Here is an 18,418-nt window from a genome sequence, read left to right on the forward strand (position 1 = left end):
TATAAATATGTATATTTCACATTTAACGCGCTTTTTTGTTTTGTTTGCATTAAATTTGTCTAAGATTTATGGTTATTCATAATTACTGTTATAATGTGTTGTTGTTGTATTTGTGATTGATTTGAAATATTATCGCATACTCCATTTTTTGCCGATTTTAATTTTTTTCAATTTTTTTTGTTGGAATTTTTTAGTTTCAAATTTGTCTATGGGTAAATTTCATACATATGTCTCTTTAGTTTCACATCACAGCCAATTTTTGTTCTGACGTTGGGTCCGATGGTAAACGAATGAAGTCGATGACGCGTACTGTGGTGCATGATGCAGATAATTTGTTTGCTTCTCCGTTTGACACTTGGTTTCCGAGATGTGATTTTGAAAATTGTTGTGGTGTTGCTGTAAGGGATGTTGTTGCTTACGGCGCTGCCTGCCAAAGGGGGGCATCAATGGCATTCGTCGGTCATCGATGGTGATTCTCATGAAATTTAGCAATGTGAATGTGTGCCGCTGGGCTCTGGCCAATAGTCGCAATGGATATTTGATATTCGGTAACAACTAACAATTCGTCGAGTGCCTTTGTTATCCATCTGGGAAGTTTCCGGGTCCCAGTTGAAGTTTATCTCACTTGGGCTCACCCATCGTCTGACCAACGACTATGATGATCACAATGAAGACGGCCAGCAGGACCAGTATGCAACAAATGGCGACCGCAACCATGGCGCTGTTACTCATAAAACTGTTGCGCAGCAGAAGAATTATCGACGAAAACGAATTATGGGTTATGAGCGCTGAGACGCTTACGAAAGATTACACAAAGCACGGGAGTAGCTCAAAGCAGTTAATAAATCAGTAAATTCACTTCGGTCACACTTTTGTTATCAACGCTATGTTTCACCAGAGCAAATCAAAAAGAACTTAGATGTAGCTTTTCACTTGCCGTGAATTGCGTCGTTTTGTTTTATCGCGAATATCGTACTTTAGGGTCTCGCGTGTGTCAAGTTGTCAGCTTTCTTTTTCCACTTTTCAGCAGTAATATTGAGTGGTGGTGTTTGTTGTTGCTGGTTATATGTTTAAAAGTTCCTTTTCACTACAGGTGAACAGAACAGACGTAATCGCATTAAGCAAATCTCAGTTGTGGCAAGTCGTCATTAAAATTAATCGTTCTTATTTGTTGTTTTCGTTTTAATTTGTGGCTTTTGTTTGTTTTCACCGAAGCACTAATTGACTTAGGCAATTTTTTATGTCCTTGTTTCTATGTTTTTTTCGACAATTTGTGCAAACCAAGAAAATTTTGCACTACAAGCTTTACATAAATTAATTTGTAATTGCTGTGGTCTTCCTCTGTGACGGAAGAATGTGAAAATTACTATACTTTCTAAGTAATTTGGGGCGTAAAATATTCAAATGGCGTGTGAAATGCTAGAAATTTCCGTCTCCTATGTCAAACACTTTTCACCAAGGTAAAATCGCTACGGAGCTTATATTATACGCATATTCGTCTATATGTGCACCCCACCAAATCAGAGAACGCTAATGTTCACAAAGAGGCAATGAATTATGAAATTACCATATCAAGCATATATTTGTTAACATTTGTTATTTTAGTAATTTTTTCAAATTAAATTTTTATATAAGGTCTAGTTTGATGTCAAAGATACACCACATTCTGAAAGTCCAATTTTCGAAAATATCGATAAAGTAAAGAAAATCGTCAGACCATCATCATTCATTGTACAACAAATCGTTTGGAACAATTTACCATAAAAAGGCTGGATACAAAAAGAACCTCGATATACCTATATTTGTATGAGACACGTGTCCGAGCCTGATATCTATGTATGGAGATTGATTTTGCTGATATATTAAGTTCAGCTGAAGAGGAACTTTTTAAAATCGACTGTTGACAATGCTGAATAAAACCTTTAATTTACAGCAAAAATAATGGATTACAGTGCACACAACAGCGCCACCTATCTGGTCCAACTTAGAAAAATTCCTTAAAATCGTATGCAAAGTTAAGAATATTAGTTTACAATAAAATTTGACTGAAACGCTTCCCCATCGGTTTTAAAAATGTTGTAAATTGCAAAAAATAATTTCTTACAAATCCTTTAAAGTTTCGAAACATGAAGAATATATACATTAAGTACACTTACTTTGTGTTACAAAATCGACTTGATACCATATTTTGCGAAATATACTTGCATATGTTTAATGGTCTATGATTTCAAATATATAATTTTCCATAATTACATATTATTTTTTAATAAATGGCAAAAACTTTTCATACCTGTAAGACCACAAGTGTAACTACTATGTATATATTTGTTCAGTCTTCACCACCCTACCAGCATTTTGGTAAAACGTAAATGTCCTATGCCATGAAAATCCGCCCAATTTGTTATATGTGCTGTAAACGAAAAACGCACACAGGCGACATGGTGTGACGCACTTCATAGGTGGAAGTGTTGGGCTGCATTTGAAGTCGATCACACCAGAGGAACACTCAAGACGCCAAGGCAGCAAGACAGTGAAGTATGGTCAAAAGAGCTACGATGTCATTTTCGTTCTTTATATTTGCTCAAGTCACGCACAAAGACCCCCTAAGCCAACACGCACTTGGCACAGAGCGTAACTAACAACAGACAGATAACCTTACCCTTAACACTCATATTTTGTTGTCAACACTTCAGATAACGCACACATGTGACACCTATACGTATACATACATGTATGGGTGCGAAACAAAATAGTGGTGTGCTGTCAAGGCTCTGACCCTTACAATCCACAAGGTGGCCTCAATACAAATACGACACACAAATATTTACTACAAAATGTTTGACATGAAAAGGAAAACCAAAGGATTTGGAGAGTATACGCACTCAAAATACATACACATATGTATATAAAATATATCCGCTTATAGGCTATGGAAAGAGAGATAAGTGCACAAGTTATAGTTACTGGCTAAATCCCTCTTGACAATCTTCCATGCAACTGTTGATTTATTGTGGCGACGGAGTCGCATTGAATGCACCACATATGTAGATATGTGTGTAATTTGTGTTTTCATGAATTGAAGTCATCTATATGTTGAATTAATGAAAATTTGCACACCCAAACTAAGTACAGTCCAGCTAAACACAAAATCAAAGCGTGAAAATTTGTCGACCGACTGACTTTTCATTGCGAATATTTCGGTACTTTGCTACAAATCTCAGTAATCTTCATAGCAATGCATAATGAAACAGTTAGTCGTGCCACTACCTATCAACAGCGGACACAGAGTCATTGCAGTCGGCTGTGGGAAGCAATTGGCGTGATTTGTGAATTCAATTGGCTATTTTGGTTTGAGAGGGTTATGCTTAATATGACCAAGAGAACACGGTTAAATGAACCGCAAATGATTTAATACAATTTTGGGTAGTGGCGGGTTATTCACTATCCATTGCGAGTGTTGGCTTATCTGTATTTGGTTTTCTAGCATAATGTATATGTGTATGTAAAGACTATTAAACAATTTTAGTTGCTGAATTGTAAATTCTAGCGGTTGACTAAATCTGGCATTTAATTACTGTGCAACAAATATATTAAATTTTGTATTTAGTATTTATTGTATAAAAAAATATTATTACTTGTTTCAATGCGCCAAATTATCGCAAAATGCCATTAATCGAAATCTATAGATTGCTATAACTAAGCCGCAAATTAAAATACAAAACTGCAATTTAGTCACCGAATCGTAATAACAAAGAACCCCTCTAGTTTAAACATTTTTAAAAGAGGGCGTGGCCCCGCCCACTAATAGGTATAAGGTATATATCTTGGAAACAATTCAAGCTATATCACCAAAATTTCTACAGGACGAATTATTTCGGCATTTCTTGTGTCAGCGTTGAAATACTTGATTAGTTGAAATCGGATGATAATCACGCCCAATCTCCATATAATGGTTTTATTAAAACCTACTAGAAGTACAACAAATCTATAACGAAATGCGCCACAGTCATCCGAGATGCTATGAAAAGGCTTTATGGGTGCCGGTGTTAAATATTAACGGTGGGCGTGGCACTGCCCATCCCCACATCGGGATTGGAAGCTTTCACTATTGTATAGTTGACATTTTATATGCTTTAAGGCAATATCGTTTGCTCAATTGAGCTTCCAAAAAATACTAAGGGCTCACTCACTTAATATGGTGTCACTTAAACTTCAAATTTATTTTAAAGCGGGTTGGCTAAAAACCTAAGTAGGGCGACACGCAGTAGCAAGTGCTAAATTTTCATAGAATCATTAAAATTCGTCAGTTCTCCGCAAGAGAACATGTGCAAGACCTTTTCTTTCAAAAGAATTTAAATACTACATATACCCCAAGCACCCTCCTTTCAAACCTCATCCTTGTAGACACCATAAAAGAGAAAACTGCAAGCAAAAATCATTTTCAGCGAACAACTTTCCGCTTGCCAAGCACAATGTCAAAAGTCAAATGTGCATTAAAATAATTGCACTTGTTTAGTCGCACCTTGAACGAAATTGCTGCTGGCAGGTGAAAACAATAGCGAAAAACTTAGACTAGAAATGATGCTACGGCAATGCGATGCCGCGCTAGTAGCATATGTATGCACGAATTTGTGCATAAAAGCGTCATAACCAGCAGCGTGCAGCTCAACTGAAGCGGGTATTCTATTTTATCGCAAGCCGTGGCGTATACGCAACATTTGAAATGCGACGGCGCTCGCAAAGTCTGTGGCAACAGATGACGGTCACAGCTGCGGCAGCTGTACCTGCTATTATCACCACGCCTTTCAGAAATAGATTTTCAAAAAATTTCGTAAATGCACCGGGAGAGATGCAGGTGAAAAATCTAACGGCGTAAAGTAGAATTGCTAAAATAGTGACCGTGTGAAAGAAATGAGTTAACTGCGAATCTCACGTTGCTGACATCCCGTCGCTTTTGCTGTTAGTATCAAGGCTTGGTGAGGCGTGAAAGTGCAGCACTTGAAATAGTTTTTTGCCATATTAATTTTACAGCAATTATTTAAAGTAAAGTACTATTTGCCTAAACATTTCATTTGTGTCTCGCACTTGATGTTTTTTCTATGGACTCTTAAAAAAATGTTTACAATAATGCAATTTACTGTGGTGGCCTTTATGTCAGACCTAAAGAACTAAAATATATTTCAAACAGGATTATTATGTAAAAAATGTTTGTGAAATGAAGGCTTTCAAACATATTCGATTTAGAATTATCTTTTCATAGGGTTGTCATATTTAGAAAAACCATCAGCTAGCTTTTGCAAAGTTTGATTCCCATATTTTACACAATTATACTTATATTGATAAGCTAACTTGTTCATCCTCAAGTTAAGATAAAGTAAATACCTATATGATTATTATCCCAAAAAGTGCAGTACTAAAGAATATAGTGCTGTCAGTTTAGTTTTTGGTTAAATTTTGATCCATAAATAATTGTAATACAGTTCTCCCTCTTATGGCAAACCACTACTCGAATAATCTGAAAGCGGAATAATATAAGTTTCACTTCGTCCTTGCTATAAATACAACTTGATTTTGGACAGAGATCATAAGGTATGATCGAATACATTTTCCTTATACCTTCCTTGGATGAGGGATACGGTGCTTCTGTTAAGAAAATAGCAGCAAATAACACTCCCAGAAAAGTTCTGAGAATTCGATGAATTTTATTTTCGAAATTTGGTTTTGAAATAAATCAAATAAAACGCATGATTTTTGAATTGCCACTTTCTTGATCGCTTATAAGAATTCGTGAATATATGATTAATATGGTGCATTAAATTTATATTCTATTTTCTCTTGATTACGCCAGTCTATTTGATTTATACAAGTTGTTTGTTCTATTTAACACTTTTCTGAATATATTCCACTGCAGACAATATTTCAAATACAACAACTGTCAGTACAATGAATTTTGTACACATACGAGTATAATTCATTGCATTTTGACAGTATTCTTTAGCCGAAAAAAATATTTCGCATATAAATAAAATTATCAATTGCGTATTTGCAATTTAATTCATTCCTTGCAATTTAACTTATTTTAACTGTATCAAAGTCAACATTTGATTTTCTGGCAAGACATTTCAACAGATAAGCCGAAATGACTTTTAATAATAATGCAAGCGCATGCATGAATAATGAGCAATTGCAGAATTTTCAAAACACAAACGTTTGAAAATTTAAATATTTGTATATGTATGTATATGGATGGCTAAGTTTTTCTGATGCATAATGCAAATGCAAGTGTAAACAACTGTTTCTGTGATTTCAGAAAGTTTCAACATACACATACGCACATATATGTATACCGCTATACAAGTATATTTGAAAGAATTCGTATTCAAATAATCAACGAACATAAATGAAAATAAACAGTTGGGCTTTTTCATGGTCCAAATAATCACTAGTCATTTAAAATGCTCGGATTTACATTTTTATTTTAACGATTTCTACAAGTAGATACACGCATAAGTATGTATGTATATATGTATTAATATAAACTCTATACCATATAACGATTAACATTGCATTTTGTACTCAAATATTAAAATTCATATCGTTCATTTTCGTATGAACAGCATTACTGTCTTTGAAAAAATTGCGAAATGCTATGCAAATATGTTAAAACTACTACGTTTTTAATGAATTCTTTCATATTGAATAAAAGCATCTTTAATCGATATGCAAATCAAAGAAATTTTGCACAACAAACATCAAACGAGGCGTTTAGAATATAATCGCTTCAGTTCAGTCATTAAACATAACTTTAGCACATAAAAAATTGTATATAAGTAAAAAAATATTTTGCGCGGTTCAACTCAATGAACTAAGAAAAGCAAGCAACTTAATGAAATGTGAGAAAATAATTGATAAATATTTATTTTACGTAAATATTTACATTAGCAACTTCAAAGCATCGTCTATACTAAGTAATATGTTCAATAAAAATGTATGATGAGAACACACAGATCTACGCAAATAATTGTTTTCAAGATAATAAAATGAATGAATTTGCAACAAAATCAATTTATAAATTAGCAGATGGCTAATCAAATTCCATTGAAATAGTGGGAGAAGACAGCTCTTCAAGTTCATGATGCAAGCGGTCAATATTATTGATGAATAATAAAGACAGTGCTGCTTCCGTTACTGCACTGTCATCTTAATGGCATCTGCAGAGGTTGATGATGCAATAAGGCAAATTCGGTGCAAGTATTTGGCTCTGGGCCATCAAAGGAGCATTTCATATGTGGGAAGTATGAAATGAAATACACAAATTTATTTAAGTTACTAAAAGATGACCTTAATTATCAAAGCGCTAAATTCTTATTAGTTGTGTTTAATTGCCTCTTGGCGCCTTTCGAATATCCTTCAAATACCATAGCACATGCTATTTATCGATTCAGTCTCTTCTTTTTTCATATTTTCCCTTGCTGGGGAGTTCAACTTTTAGCAATAACAAAACTTTGTTTCACCATAAATTGCTCTCCTTTTTGCAACTCCACGTTGTTTGTTGGTCCTAATGCCAAAAAGTTTGCTTATTCCCTTCACAGAAACCGATGTGGTGTTCTCGAATACAAAAGTTTCGTCTGCAAGCTCGCCATTTTATTTATGTATAATATATTATTGCGAATTTTCTCAAACTCTACTTATCAGAGTTTTTTTTTATAGTTTTATTTGATATTAACATGCTAGCACGAGTAAAAGAGGTATTTGTGGAAAATTTAGCGTATGCATTTATATTTAGGGCAAATAATGTATTGTAAAATAATTTTTTTTCGCAGCGATATAGTCAGTTAACACTCAGACTCCAATAATCTTATTGGTATAAACACCTTAGACTTTAAAATTAATACATGCTCTTCCAGTCTATCATATTTTTGAGTTATATAAATAGGGCTCCATGCTCTTCATTCTTTCTGGACCCCACTGTTGTAATGAGCGTACGGAAATTACTCTCTAACTGGTGTCAAAATTTTGTTGAAATTCGCTCGAATTTCCATGATTCTGGCTTAGGATCGGCAAATACATTTTATTCATAATTTGACAACTGCTTTTATCTCAGAGATTTATATGTTAGAAAGTTTTGGGAGCTTATGTATGTATATTTATTTAGATAATTGAATTCGAAAATGTTAACATTTTCAGAAACCTGGTAATTAGTTCTATAAATATTTAATGAACAGAAAAAAACAGTTGATATAAAAATTTTACATTCTTCATTTGCGTTCAAAACGGTGAGCATATCTTAAGTAGCCAATTTTTTTGGGCTGTTTGAGCTGAGACAAAATTGAAGAGGTCTTCAAAACTTTATTGTATTTTATTTTTCATGTTTTGCATACATAATTTTATAAATAAGTAATGACTTATAACATATACCCTATAAAAACGTATTCTATTCAACTCTAATATCTATAAATAACATAAAATAAATGTAGGTATGTATGTTATTAAAATGTAGTTATAAAATATTAACGATACTCACACAAAAAATGTTTAAACAATGACTGAGAAGAGGTATAGAAATTGAGGTTAAGGTTATTTATCAAGCCTTCAAACGCAAAAATAAATACATAAAATATATAGTTTAGTCATGAATGTGTGAATTTGCAAGCGTGTATATTTCCGGAAGTTTCCCCTATAAACATAAACCGTCAAAGGTGAAACAATCACGTATTCATAAGAGCAAGAATCAAAGCAGCGAAAAATGTACGTTAAACTGTAATTAGGGGTTTTGAGTTAATTTTGCTGCTGTACCTATGTTGCTGCGAGCCCAGTCATGCATCAAAAGGCACAAGTGTGGGGAGAACCAAAATTTTTATGAGAAACCCTCGCTATGCGGCTTAATAAATTATTACAAAAGTTGAATAATAATAAACTCGAGAATAATGTAAAAAAATAAATTTTGAAGAGCTTTCCTTCACGCAACTGTGACACAAAAATTATTATATGGTTATATTCATATACATATATGTGTGTGTAAACCCTTTCTTAACTGCACTTGAGTGTGCCGTTAGCGATGGTGGGTTGATTGCCATTTTTGAGTGATGATCTCTGTGCTTTTGACAACTGATTTGTTGGCATTAGTGGTGTTCACTCGGTATCACCATAATCACGCAATGAGCAGGTCTCTCAGTTGCCTCAGTAATGAAATCGTCATAAATAATATATTCGATTTTTAAAGAGCGCTTAACTGCTCCCTTAGCCCATATTCAGAAAGAACACATTTATGTTTTTAACATACCTCACACAACTTGACATCCGAGCAGGTATTGCAGCGCCGCAATCGCTCCAAAGTTCCTATAAATTGTGCTCTTTATCATTTCATTATATTAAAATATTCAAAATTTTTATCACGTACTTCGGTTATTTCTTCATTTCGCTTTGAATGGCAAAGAACTTGCAAAGAGAAAGCATCGGCAAGCCGAACACAAACACCCACTTTCATTATGCACGTAATTTAACATAGTATTTGCTTATATGTCTTTTAAGGTATGAAAAGCAGGCAGTTAAGGAAATAATTATTTTTTAACTGTGTTTTATATATAATATAATATTTTCAACCATATGGGTTTCTAAGCAATCATATATCTATAAAAGACGCATTTTAACAAAGTCCGTGAGATGTGGTTACTACTACGAGTATGTGCATTTATATAGAAATATTAAAAAGGCTCTGGACTATTCCCAATGAGATTTCACATGCTTTTAACGAAATATTTTAGTTAAAGAGAAAACGTTCGCAGTATTTTGTCATCTAAATAGTTTCATTGTTATCGCCAAAGTTAGAACAAATCAACGCATTTACAATTTGTACATAATATTTTGAACAATAATGTTTTCTTTGTTATTTCTGCATCTATCAAAAAACTCATTTCAAAGTATAAGTGATTCTAAGTGGCAATAATTATATGAGGAGAACAATCATCATTTGCTACTTTTTTTTTATTACCCACAATGAACTATTTTAGCTTAGATTGCGTATATACTACACCTAAAACATACTGCATTCAGTTAAATTGCTTTGAAAATGTACAATTTATATACAACTTAACTAAGATGTGGCTAATGTATTTCCTTTCCAAACTCGTAATTATCGAATGAGATTATATCTAAAATAGGTGCTAAAGCTTAAATAAAATTAAAATAAAATAGTTTGCACATTTTCCTTAGAACATTTATATTCAAAGCAATCTAATAATTTGTTGCAATACTATTAGTATGAAACAAGAAAAAACATTAACTTCGGTTGCACCGAAGCTATGTTACCCTTCACAAATACCAAAAATGCCTTATGAGAATTTTATTCCGATCGTTCAGTTTGTATGGTAGCTATATGCTATAGTAGTCCGATATCAGTGTGCAAAATTTTATATAGATATCTGAAAAATTGAAGGACTGGTTTGCGTATATATAGACAGATAGAGCTAAGCTCATTTATATCATTTATATAGGTATATATATATTTTATATGGTCCCGGACGTTTCCTTCTGGGTATAACAAACTTCGTGGTAACCTTAATATACCTTGTTCAAGGTATAAAAATAAGGAGTGCAAAATAGTAAATAAAACAAAAAATAAGGAAATTTATTACACTAGTTTATTTAAAACCAAACTATTATTCCCAACCCGTAAATTGTATGCACGTAGTTGGACGGTGCGTATGAGCTACCTTTTCACGAAACTTATCGAATATATGGAATAAAAGTATTTTACTTTCCTATATCAACTTGTTATATTAAATTCGACGAATTCACTTATTCGTTCAGTTGGAATTTAAATGAAAATATTCCGCGAAATCACTAATGTGACAAATATAATAAATTATAGATACATACAACGGAAATACTAATAAGAAACAGCAGAGTGAGTGAGTAAAATTAACAAAATGTTCTAATAAGGACACAACATAACATAACACAAAAGTAATTTTAAAACAGAAAAATCGCCATACGTCATCAAAAAGTATTATACATATGAATTGGAAGGCAAAAAGAAAATATGTGGATGATTAATTGTCAATTTATATTGCAAATTTTGTATTAAAAGTTGCCTTAGCAAACTTTTTTTTTGTGCGGTATTGTCGTTATTAGAATTCTATAGTTTATATAGAAATGTTTTTTAATTGTCGTACAATGTAGGGATTATATAATAAATATATAAAAATACTTAGTTTGATGTATTTTATACTCTCGCAATATGTTGCTACAGAGTATAATAGTTTTGTTCACCTAACGGTTGTTTGTATCGCCTAAAACTAATCGAGTTAGATATAGGGTTATATATATATAAATGATCAGGATGAAGAGACGAGTTAAAATCCCGGTGACTGTCTGTCCGTCCGTCCGTCTTTGCAAGCTGTAACTTGAGTAAAAATTGAGATATCTTTATGAAACTTGGTACACATGTTTCTTGGTATCATAAGACGGTTGCTACTGCAGATGGGCGTAATCGGGCCACTACCACGTCCACAAAACGCCATTAAGCAAAAACAAATAAATTGCGATAACTAAGCTCCATAATAAGATACAAGACTGTTATTTGGTATACAGTTTGGCATCTTGACAGTTTAAAATATGTGTGGGCGTGGTCTCCCCCTCTAATAGATAAAATGTGTATATCTCCTAAGCCGTTAAAGCTATAATAACCAAATTTACTGAGAGAAAGCGTTTTTAGCACCTCTATCGATAGTGTGAAATCGGGTGACAACCCAGCCCACTCCCTATATAACGGTACTGTTAAAACCTACTAAAAGCGTGATAAATCAATCACTAAACATGTCAGAGACATTAAATTTTATCTTTGGGATGGTATGAGATGACTTTATTCGAACCGCGTTCAAAATTAGACAGTGGGCATGGCAACGCTTACTTTTAGGTAAAAACCCATATCTTGGGATCTGCTTAACCGATTTCAACTAAATTCGGTACATAATATTCTTCTCATATTTCTATGTAATCGGACTACAACCACGCCTATTTCCCATATAACACCATTTTAAATTCCATCTGATTTTTTCACTTTCCAGTATGCAAATCAAGCACCAATGAATGTATCGGGACAAAACTTTGCATGAATAGTACCTTTGATTTGAGCGACCTTAGTGCCAAAAATTGTATAAATCGGCAAAAACTATTCAACCCCCCCATATATTGAATATGTGGGCCCCAGTTCCTATAGCGAATATTTGATCGAAAATATCGATCAATCTGTGAGATATGTTATAGAAATTCGAAAATAATACTTTTCTGATAATAATATACCTGTATGTTAAAATTGGGTTGTATCGGGTAAATAATACCTATATCCCCATATACCTAATGAAATGATTTTCCCACTACTGCCTGACTTTATATATTATTATTATACCTTAGCAAAATTTACTGGAAGTATAATATTGGATATACTATAGTTTAATGCCGAAAATATGTGAAATTGGTTCACAAATTACCCAAACTATCATATATTACATATATTGATTTTCTTTGTTCTAACAAGAGTATGAAATGTTCGGTTGCACCCGAACTTAGCACATCCTTACTTGTTTTCATTCCTTTTACTATTTAATTAGAAAGATATTCATGTTTCCTATTATTCTTTATTACAAGTTCAAGAACTAAACTGAAAACTATAGTTTAAATCCAAACCCATATTATTTGCTCTAATAATAAAGTTGCATATTTCTTAAATTATGTAAATTTATGATTCAAGAGGAAGCAATCTTTAGTCAACAACAATCAAAAAGGAAAAACTAGAAACTAAAATTGTCTTCTCATTTTGACGGTTCGCCCCTTTCTTTTAACTGATAAATATAGAGTTCCATCTAAATTTTCTAAGCAATCAATCAATAGATACATATCTTATTATTGCTGTAAAATTCGGACTTCATATGAATATAGACCATTCTAAAAGAACAAACAAATTTAAACTATCGAATATTAAAAATAAGCATCCCGTCATTGAAAAAGTTTTCATATGCGCTCTTTTGTGCACACCGAACTGTAAAATATTTTTATGAAATATAGCCAAAACAATGTACAAAACTCCAAAACTGCACAACTGGAATAATATATAATATGATATTCAAGCTTCGTTGACTTTTACCACTTGAATATACTCACAACTAAATCCCAACTAAATCCCAACTGACCTCTGGCGCTAGCGAAAATCGCACACTAGACCAGCAAATTCGTAATCAGTATGCACAAAATGCATATGCAAATAGGAAATATTCATATTTTGGACATTTTTTTTAGACTTTGAGCGATTGAACACTGGCGTAGGTGGGATAACATAAAAGGGTACACTTGCAAATGCTTATATGTATGCACAAGAGTTCATATTTGCATCGAATTATGTAAACATAATAAAATAGAAATCATATAAAATTTGCATTTCACGCAAATGTCAAGCCAAGATCGCAAGGCTACCGCTATTTTAGCCCCTCAATTGTCCGCATTGGTATTAAATATCAAAAAGAGAACGAATTGCAATGAATTTAAGCGTGCGCTTCACAAGACAATTTTTTACGTTTTGTTAGCAGCCCTCGCTCGTTTTCGCTTATATCACTTTTCACATCTACATACATAATCGTATTATTGTAATGAACATATCCTTTGCGCCTCCAAAGGACTGCAGCTGCGTCCTGAAGCGAAGTAAAAGACGTATCGAGTACCAGCAAGACTACACAATTACCTTCGAAGGGGCTTTGCACGAACACGCAACTACACACAGACACTCACAAGCCAAGTGCAGTGCCTTTCTTTGTACATATACCTTGGGGGGTATATAAGTACACATATATGTCATACTTCTCCACACGTCTTGTGGCTTCCTCAATGGCAATCAATGTAGAAAAAGCCCTCAGCTGTTAGAATAAGTGTTTTGGGTAAATACTTAAATGGCAAATGGATGTTACAAACAAATCACATATGAACAGACACACACACGTCTCTAAGAATATACCATACATTAATGCATTCAGACAACATGCGAATATGCTATGTGCGCACTTCGTGTCAATATGTTTCCTTAAAATCGTGCCTAGTCAAACATTCATTTTCTATTAAATAATTGAAGTAAAACACATGAGTGCCCTTAGACTATGAAATACAAATACTAAATATTATACATAATATAATATCTGCAGTACATATGTATGGTCACAGTCTAATAATTCTAATGTACATTGAGTTTCTTACATTCGATCTATGAGTATATATATACTATAATATAATATATACATATATCTAACGTATATGAGCATGTTCATGATTTGTGGCAAGTTGTCAGTGGAGTGGGTGGCTCTCAAGCACCAATATTAGGTAATACAGCATCAGTGTCGGTTGTCATAAATGTATTAAAATAAATTGACAGCAATGTGCAGCAAGCTTATGAACACACAAGCACATATGCCTGGCACAGAGAGTATGTGAGGCATAGACAAACACATTTGCACTGCTGTGCTTCAGCTTTCATACTTTGGCCACTTGTGCAATTTCTGTGTGGATAAGTCCGCAAAAATAGTAGAAATAGAATCATCAAATATTGATGACATGCGATTGGAAGATGCTTTCTATCTTACATGCGGCTAGCAATAATTGAGTGTAGTTTATGAGGGATTTCATGACTGAGCAATTAGTTGCCCATTATACAAAGTGAATGATGGAATTAATATAGCCCAAAAAATCGTAGTTTCCAAAATAAAAATGAGAAATGAGAGAGAAATTAATATATAATAACTACAAAAATGTATACATAGAAGAAGTAGTAAATTTAACTTTGAACAGAAGGTTCTTTATTCAATTTTATTCGGTTATGTTGTAGCAAAAGTCTACCATAAATAAAAATTTAAAATCGCAAACCCGTAGCAAGGTACAACATCCTTATTTAAGCGAACAAAGAAAATGACGCTAATACACCCACCAGATTTGTTAAATTGTAACCAAAATGATAATTTTGATCTAAATTTAATAAATAATAATGCATAGTTTAATTTTTTTCACAAATGCAGTTTTTTGGAACAATATTTTGGTACACTACTTTGCTACAAGAATTTGAAATGGTACAAAGAGTTTTAAATGTATACCAGAGATAGAAGAATATACGAGTACTACAAATATTATATATACTTATTACAGATTGGTTCTAGAAAAAATATGTAAAAAAAGCAGTGTTTTAAAATACATTGATCATTCCCCTAAATGTGTGCTATTTACAATTACTCTGACCAGTAAACTTGCTTGTATCCACAAAAAGGGAATTCCATTAAGTTTGTGACATGAACATATTTCGCAAAAATTAAATATGACAAATAAAATTTAAGCCAAAAAATGTTGAATCGTGCTAAGTGGAATAAAGTTGTTTTATTTTCATACGGTGTAAAAAAAGACCGTGTAAAAACAGAATTAGGTGTACAGATAAGGTCCTTTAGTAAGTCAGAATTTTTGATGCATTAAACTTTTTCACTAAGTCGAAATGGCCATCTCAACTTGCACTTGACCTCTTACGAAATTATATAAAGTTACTGCACAATAAACTTACCAAGAATACATTTTCGAGTTCTGAGATGCACCATTATTTAAACTTCAATTTGAAGTAATTATAAAAGAATATTTAGGAATTAAAAATGCTAGTTTACAGAAAACATAAACATAATAGAAATTTAATATCTGGAACGTGTATGTGAAACAGCAACAAACAAAGTAACCATATGATGAAATGTTTTCTAGTTAAGCATCCTAAATATTTTCTTTAATTGAGCTTTGGTTGACAAAGAAGCAACTACTCCGGTCAATGCTATAGGTCTTCGCGGTCTTTCTACAAGTTGTGCTAAATAATTTCCAAATAAGTATTGAAAAGTAAAAATGATATCTTAAAGATACATATGGTACAAATTAATTTTAACAATGTTAAATCAGAAAAAGCTAACATACATATCTACGAGCAACTTAATTCATTTTCGCAGTTTCGTTTCCCCTGAATCTGGTCTGGGTAATTTAAATATATTAACTCGATTGAAACATATAAAGAATATTTCTCCTTAAAGACTGTTATTTCGAAGTTATTTGGAAAAGATTTGTATATGAATAATTCGATTTACTACGCAGGTAATTAAAAATAAAGAATTTCAGTGAATTGTTTTAATGACTGTGCAAATGTATTCGAATTCAAATGAATTTATGATTCGTAATTTCGCAAATTAATGTTTTTGACCGCTTTTGCAATATTTTATGCGATTTCAAAAATACTTGAAATTCCAATTTTGCTGGCGATTACTATAATAAATATTATAAGTGTTGTAAGATTGCCATGTGAATAAAATACTTGCTTTTGATAAGTCTATGAAACAATTAATAAAACATCACTGTAAGCTGTCACGAAAAAAAGTATTTTAAAATAAGTTCAGAAATTTAGATCTTTTCAAAAAAAAAATCACTTCAAAAATAAATCAGCTGATGTTTTCTTATCTGTTCTTTATAAGCATCATCAGCACATCAATCAGAAAATTCAAATTAAATAAAACTACCAAATACTAAAATGACAAACTAAAAAATTTCGTCTGGAGATCAACAAAAAATTGAAAAAATTAAATTTTTAAATGGAAACGATTGTTATGTCTGAAGTACATATAAACAAACTATATACAAGTTCTGAGATTTTTATGACTGACATAATTTTTAAAAATAGTACTTTTATTTGAAACCAATTTTTTTACTAGGAAACTAGAAATTTGTTTTGATGTGCAGTTTTACCCATCTGCTGCTAATGACAATAGTTAGTTCGAATAATTTCAATTTCCAGAAACTTCATATGATATTTTCAACATATTGTTGTAACTATTGTTTATAAAATACTCTCTGGTATAATTAGCTTATAAATGCGAGCATTTTATCATAATTCCTACAAAGGGTTTGTCAAAAATTCAAATTTCTATGCAACAATTCTTAATACACTTATAATTAACAAAAGCAATTAAATGTTTGTGATTTTAGGACTGAAAGACCGCTATATAGATATGTTTTGCACCTTAAAGATTATGCGTTTTTGATTAGCACACTATTTTTTGCCATTTGAATATTTTACAGATATCGAATGAAGGAACTGTAATTTTTCCGGCAGTACAACAGAAAACACATAAACAAAAAATTAATCTTATAAATTTTTGTGTTTGTATGTACTTGACGCACTTTACACAATCGCAAAATGAAGAGTAAATACACAGTTTTCGGTATGCACCGTATCTTATAGCCAGAGTCTCTTTTATTTTTGCACAGTTCTCCTCACAATTAATAGACGCAATTTCACGCGAAGCGGAGCAGCCGGAAGATCAGCAAACAAAACAAATCGAATACACAATTAACACGATGCAGAGCAACCAACGAGATATGCGAAGTGCGGCAATTGCAACGGCGAAGGCGATGTCATCGAAAGTATTCAAAGCAAATTCACCGTAGAGGCAAACGGAAGTCGCGATATGCAAAACAAAGCGAAAGTACAGCGGAAAAGAAAAAAGTGAAGCAAGTAGAAGATACTCTTTAGCAGATTAAATATTCACTTAACGCTGATATTGTTGTTGTGAATTGAAAGAAAAGCGTTCTTTCAATAACACGATAACTTTACGCGAACAAAAGTGCTTAGCTGCGAAAGCGTCGGCGGCGGCGTCGGCGGTGTTGATAAGAAAGAACTGCTACTGTTTTATTAAAATAAGTGATTTGAATGCGCGCGCGCACAATTTCTTTAGGCGAGAAGTTTAGGGTAAATTTAAGTGATTGATTTTTCGTTATGGCTTATAAGCAACTGTTGTGCACGGCCGACACGAATCGACTGACAGGTCCAAAGGAAAAACGAATTGAGAAAGCCAAAATGCTTTTGGCCAAACATCAGCGCAGTAAATTGCTTTCATGCTTTCCAGGCGCTCACCACTAGTCAAAGTGAGGAAGTGATACACACATTCATATGTGTGTATGTTTATAGAGAGTGAGCTTGGGAAACATGCAAAGAAGTGAAAGCGATTGTCAGCGCAATTCTCCAAAAAAAAAGAGCATTAATCTGTTATCAGTATACTTATTTGGTTATGTCTATATTTAAATGCAACCAAAAGAAAATTTACAATAAACCCGGAAAGAAAACAAATTTAATCCATTTCTAAAAAAAATTCTAAAAATAAGAAAAAACGATACCTTCTGAAGCTTTTATACCCTTCACAAATACAAAAGTCTCCTTACAATAATTTTATTTAGTTCGGTCAGTTTGTATGGCAGCTATATGCTATGTGTACTCGATTTGAACAATTTCTTCAGAGTTTACATTACTGCCTCAGCGAATAACTAATAAAAAATTTCACATACAAGCACTTGACTACGACCGTTTAGTTTC

The 18,418-nt window shown here is 32.8% G+C and overlaps 3 protein-coding genes across 15 annotated transcripts in view; 1 reads left to right on the forward strand and 2 right to left on the reverse strand.

The window, feature by feature from the left end:
- The window catches only part of LOC106614604 (CUB and sushi domain-containing protein 3), a 100,309-nt gene that overhangs the window by 42,972 nt on the left and 38,919 nt on the right, over positions 1 to 18,418 (reverse strand). The gene's annotated exons all lie outside the window — the stretch shown is intronic.
- Positions 1 to 18,418, forward strand: part of LOC106614605 (ATPase H(+)-transporting accessory protein 2) — a 74,207-nt gene that overhangs the window by 27,732 nt on the left and 28,057 nt on the right. The window lies entirely within an intron of this gene.
- Positions 622 to 17,857, reverse strand: LOC106614606 (uncharacterized). Its single transcript, XM_036371725.2, has 2 exons — positions 17,230 to 17,857; positions 622 to 1,341 (listed from the first exon to the last, which is right to left on the reverse strand). Exon 2 carries the CDS (start codon positions 730 to 732, stop codon positions 622 to 624), a length of 111 nt encoding a protein of 36 aa, XP_036227618.1. The 5' UTR covers positions 733 to 1,341; positions 17,230 to 17,857.

The sequence above is a fragment of the Bactrocera oleae genome, chromosome 2 (genome assembly GCF_042242935.1).
Source record: "Bactrocera oleae isolate idBacOlea1 chromosome 2, idBacOlea1, whole genome shotgun sequence".
Lineage (NCBI taxonomy): Eukaryota > Metazoa > Arthropoda > Insecta > Diptera > Tephritidae > Bactrocera > Bactrocera oleae.